This window comes from Oryzias melastigma, linkage group LG6 (genome assembly GCF_002922805.2).
Source record: "Oryzias melastigma strain HK-1 linkage group LG6, ASM292280v2, whole genome shotgun sequence".
Lineage (NCBI taxonomy): Eukaryota > Metazoa > Chordata > Actinopteri > Beloniformes > Adrianichthyidae > Oryzias > Oryzias melastigma.
The window spans coordinates 9,968,035-9,973,656 of record NC_050517.1 but is presented as its reverse complement, the minus strand read 5'-3'; the positions used below and the strand labels follow the sequence as shown (position 1 = coordinate 9,973,656).

General features: G+C 48.8%; 1 protein-coding gene across 1 annotated transcript; it reads left to right on the top strand.

Moving 5' to 3' along the window:
• The first annotated feature begins 1,975 nt into the window (after window positions 1–1,975).
• Window positions 1,976–3,249, top strand: LOC118598811 (transposon Tf2-1 polyprotein). The gene is made up of 2 exons (XM_036212130.1): window positions 1,976–3,101; window positions 3,219–3,249. Exons 1-2 carry the CDS (start codon window positions 2,131–2,133, stop codon window positions 3,247–3,249), a joined length of 1,002 nt encoding a protein of 333 aa, XP_036068023.1. The 5' UTR covers window positions 1,976–2,130.
• The last annotated feature ends 2,373 nt before the right edge of the window (window positions 3,250–5,622 follow it).

Here is a 5,622-nt window from a genome sequence, read left to right as displayed (position 1 = left end):
TCTGGGCTGAGAATGGAATCAGACTCCAACTGCCCTGTTTGGTACCGTTTAAGTTAAGCCACTGTCAAAGTATGCATGACACATTTTGAACGTTCCACTTCTGAAATAAACATGCTAATTAATATGTTGGCCTCATCTTGTGTATACTTTCCATCTACCAGGACCTTGTAATCGAGCTTTTGAGAAGCAAAAGTGCCAAGAGCGAATGGAGAGAGATGGCAGCAAGGAAGGTGTCAATAGGAGGAAACTTCTGACCAGTAGACGTGATCGGGTGAGTTGAACTATTGAATAATGGCCATGAATAATTTAATCAGATCATTGCATGGTCCAGTTGAACCAAATATGTTTATATTGGATATTTATGTGTAGGGATGAGAAAAGTTTAATACTTTCTATTCCAGTCTGCTAGTGGATTGTATGTTGTATTTGTAGTACAAAATTTTTGGAAAGCCATAATCTGACCTAGTGCAGCAATCACCTGTTACACCGAAACTACTTGGCACTGAATTTGCATGCACACACATGCAGACACACACACAATGTATAAGATGTTTTCTCTCATTTCTCTCATTAAAAAGAAAACAATTGTCTTCTCTTGTAGGTCTTCAGAAAGCGAGAAGGTTCTCAACTAAGAGGACCTGTTTTTCATCCAAGGAGCCAATCCAGACTATGTCAGCGATGAGGAAAGCAACAAGGAAAAGACTGCATATTATTATGCCTCACCAAAGTGGCGCTCCACTCGGCTAACCAAACTGATGTCAAAATGCCAAAAAGCCTTGGATGACAACAGAAAGAAGGAATAGAGCCAAGGTCCACACACATAAGACACTCAGCTGGTTTTAGTAAGAGGAACCCACCCCGTAAAGAGCTGGTATCTGGCAGTGGAGTGCGATTTGGACTCTAAAAAAAAAAGTTGTTTCTGTTGTGTTGTCTTTTTATTTTAATAAAATAATTTGAGTGGTAACTGGTTTTCTGTCGCCTTTATTTTTATGTATAGTTTTTTAGATGACTGGAACCTTGAAATATATTTACATCAGATATGATGCGTATACTAACCTCAGAAATCAAGAAATGTGATGACCTGCATGGGTGAAATCTAGAGATATCCTCACCTCAGATATGATGGGTATACTAACCTCAGAAATCAACACAATTGATGACCTACATGGGTGAAATCTGGAGATATCCTCACCTCAGATATGATGGGTATAGTGACTTCAGAAATCAACACATTTGATGACCTACATGGGTGAAATCTGGAGATATCCTCGCCTCAGATATCATAGGTATACTGACTTCAGAAATCAACACATTTGACCTGGGTGAAATCTGGAGATATCCTCACCCAAGATATCACAGGTATACTGACTTCAGAAATCAAGACATTTAATGACCTGCATGGGTGAAATCCGGAGATATCCTCACCTCAGATATGATGGGTATGCTGGCCTCAGAAAATCAATTTGACTCAAATCTGTACATATCCTGACTTTGGATATCACTAGTATTGGGATATGGCCTGAATATGACGTTTTGTCGTATCTGATGTTCGAAGAGAATCTCAACTCCAGATTCTATCAGAATAAAAGTGTCCCATGTGTTCTGGAGTTATGTAGAATTATTTCCTGCAGACTCTCATTCATACTCAATAAGAGTAAATAGTTCCAGTTTTTTCTTCTTTTCTAATGTTCTCATTTTCTTTACGTTTTGTGTTGATGCTGTCTGTCCGTCTCTCCCTCCTCGGCTCTCGCACTGCTGCACGAGTAAACCCTCCTCCCCGCAGCGCCCGTGCGCGCTCTTAGCTCAGCACCCACACTTTCTCTCTCTTTCTCCCTGTTTCTTTTCACCCCTGTTAAATATTTTTTCAGCGCAATTCTTGAGGTGTAGTTAAATATTTCCCCTCTGTGTGTAGATATCATGGTCACTAACATTGTTTAGTTACTAACATAAATGGCATGATCCCCTTGTTGTCATGAATCAGCCTGTTTTCCGCTCAGACCACCAGAGGGAGCCATCGCCTGAGTTCTAATCTCTCCTGAGCCTTATCTTCACTCCATTTCACTTCAGGCCATGCAGGCATAGACTAAGGAGGAGCTGGCAAAAGGTTTAATCAGGCCATCCACGTCTACCATGTCCGCAGGGTTTTTCTTCATGAAAAAGAAGGATGGAGGACTCAGGCCCTGTGTAGACTTTCGAAGCCTCAATGACATTACAGTGAAGTATCACTACCCTCTGCCCTTGGTTCCAGCAGCTCTGGAGCAATTACACACTGCGCATTACTTCACAAAGCTAGACCTCCGCAGTGCATACAATCTCATCCGGATCCGTGAAGGTCATGAGTGGAAGACCGCCTTTTCCACAACCACAAGACACTATGAGTACCTAGTCATGCCATTCGGCCTCTGTAATGCTCCGTCAGTTTTCCAGGCCTTTGTCAATGATGTCTTCAGGGACCTGCTCCACAAATTCGTCATTGTCTACATTGATGACATCTTGGTCTACTCGGACACATTCGAGGAGCACGTGTCCCATGTCCGCCAGGTCCTCCAACGCCTAATCACACATCGTCTCTATGCAAAGGGAGAAAAATGTGAGTTCCACCAGACATCTGTTTCATTCCTGGGCTATGTCATCAGAGCTCAGGGGGTGGCCATGGATCAGGGGAAAGTTGAAGCTGTGCTTCGTTGGCCACAGCCATCCACAGTGCGGGAGCTCCAGAGGTTCTTAGGCTTTGCTAACTTCTACCGCAGATTCATTCGAGGCTTGAGCACCATCGCCGCACCATTGACCTCGCTGCTTAAAGGCGCTCCACGGTGGCTGCACTGGACACCTGCAGCCATTCAGGCTTCTGAGGCCCTCAAATCCCGGTTCTCCCAGGCACCTATACTCCACCACCCAGACCCCACTTCCCAATTCATTGTAGAGGTTGACGCTTCTAGCACAGGCATTGGCGCTGCACTTTCTCAGTGTCAACGTCAACCTGCTAAGACCTACCCCTGTGCTTACTATTCAAGGAAGCTGACCAATGCTGAACTTAACAATGATGTGGGGGATCGTGAGCTATTACCAATGAAAGCGGCGTTCGGTGAGTGGAGGCATTGGTTAGAGGGGGCTGCTGTACCATTCATTGTCTTAACTGATCACCGCAACTTAGAGTACATCCGCACAGCTAAATGTCTTAATCCCCGCCAGGCACGCTGGTCTCTGTTCTTTTCTAGGTTTCAATTCCAGATCACCTACTGTCCTTGATCCAAGAACACAAAAGCTAATGCACTTTCCCAGATCCACGACACCACTTATGAAGCTCCTTCCAATCTGGAACCCATTATCTCGCCCACTCTGGTCGTGGCCCCGGTCCAGTGGGACATCACGACAGAACTTGCTAAACTCAACAACCACCGCCTCCGTCTTGTCCAGCTGACAGAACCTATGTCCTTCCATCTCATTGTCAGCAAGTTCTCAATCTGGTCCACAATACACCTGCTGCCGGTCACCCAGGTACAACCGCCACACAAACACTAATGGCAAATTTGTTTTGGTGGCCCACTCTCCAGGCTGATGTAGCACAGTACGTGACCCAGTGTCCCACCTGCCAAAAAACGAAGACCCCACGCCAACTGCCAGCTGGGCTCCTACAGCCACTGCCTAACCCATGTCGGCCCTGGTCCCACATTGCCGTGGACTTTGTAACAGACCTGCCCCGTTTTCAGGGTAACCCCATAATCCTAACTGTTGTTGACAGGTTCTCAAAGTCCTGTCGTCTGATTCCACTGCCTAAGCTACCATCTGCACGTGAGACAGCCGAACATCTCCTGCACTATGTCTTCCGGTTCTATGGTCTCCCTGAGGACATTGTATCAGATCGAGGGCCCCAATTCACATCCTGGGTGTGGCGTGCCATGTGTGACGGCCTGGGAATCAACATCAGCCTCACATTTGGTTACCACCCTCAGTCTAATGGGCAAGCGGAACGCATGAACCAGGAGGTGGTTCGTTTTTTGAGGGCATACCGCCACCAGCGACAGGAGGACTGGAGCAGGTTCCTGGTGTGGGCGGAGTACGCCCAGAATTCTCTCAAGAAAGCCACTGGACTATCACCTTTCCAATGCGTCTTGGGCTACCAACCCCCATTCTTTCCATGGGCGGCAGGTTCTACAGAGTTGCCAGCTGTTGATGACTGGTTTCAGCGCTGTGAGGAGACATGGGAGGCACCCACGTACAGCTCCAACATGCCATCCGCCGGACCCAGGAACAAGCGGACAGGCACCGCCGCGAGGGCCCCAAGCTCTTCCCCGGTCATTGGGTCTGACTCTCCACTCGGGACCTGGGTCTCCGTCTGCCATGCAGAAAGTTGAGTCCGAGATACGGGGGGCCTTTTCAGATCATCAAGCAGGTGAACCCTGTATCTTTCCGACTTTGTTTGCCTCCGGAGTACCGGATCTCTCCTACGTTTCATGTCTCCCTTTTAAAACCCGCTAGTGGTCCTGAAGACAAGGAGCCTCAGGTGGAGGATTCTGGCGGAGCCGCCTCACCCCTCATTGTTGATGGTGAAGAGGCGTACCGGGTCAGAAAGGTCCTGGATTCCCAACGCCGTGCAGGACGCATGCAGTACCTCCTGGACTGGGAGGGGTACGGTCCTGAAGAACGATCTTGGGTTGACCATGACGACATCCTCGATCCCTCCCTCATAGCCGATTTCCACCAGCGCCCTCCCTCGGTACCGGCTCCACGGCATCGTGGATGGCCTCGTGGATTGCCTCGTGGATTGCCCCGGCGACGGCAGGTTTCTTGCTTCCGGGGCCGCTCGTCGGGGGGGGGGGGCTGGCCTAGACCCCAGCCTGTCTTTGACCACCGATTCTGCCTCAACCTTGAACAAACTTCTTGCCGTGCCTAACCCTCGCCTGTTCTTCAACACTGCCCTGCCTCAGCCTCTGACAAACCCTTCGCCGTTCCTGACCTCTGTCAAGTTCATCACGTCAAAACCAAGCTCCTTAAATAAAGACTGCATATGGATCCATCTGACTCTGACTCGTTTTTACAGTTGTATTAGTGTTCCTGTATTTATTTATTTAGTTAGTTATATAGTTTGAGTGAATAGTACCATTACATAAGACAAGATAATAAAACAGAAGATAAACTAGAACACTTGCATTAAATAGAACAGTCAAGCGTGCAGGAAGGTGGAAGAAGCAAGTCCATCCATCCATCCATCTTCCTCCGCTTCATCCGGGACCGGGTCGCGGGGGCAGCAGTCTAAGCAAAGATGCCCAGACTTCCCTCTCCCCGGCCACTTCCTCCAGCTCCTCTGGGGGGACTCCAAGGCGTTCCCAGGCAAGCCGAGAAACATAGTCTCTCCAGCGTGTCCTGGGTCTTCCCCGGGGCCTCCGCCCAGTGGGACATGCCCGGAACACCTCACCAGGGAGGCGTCCGGGAGGCATCCGGATCAGATGCCCAAGCCACCTCAACTGGCTCCTCTCGATGCGGAGGAGAAGCGGCTCTACTCCGAGCTATCTCCGGGTGACTGAGCTTCTCACCCTATCTCTAAGGGAGCGCCCAGCCACCCTGTGGAGAAAACTCATTTCAGCCACTTGTAGTTGGGATCTCGTTCTTTCGGTCATGACC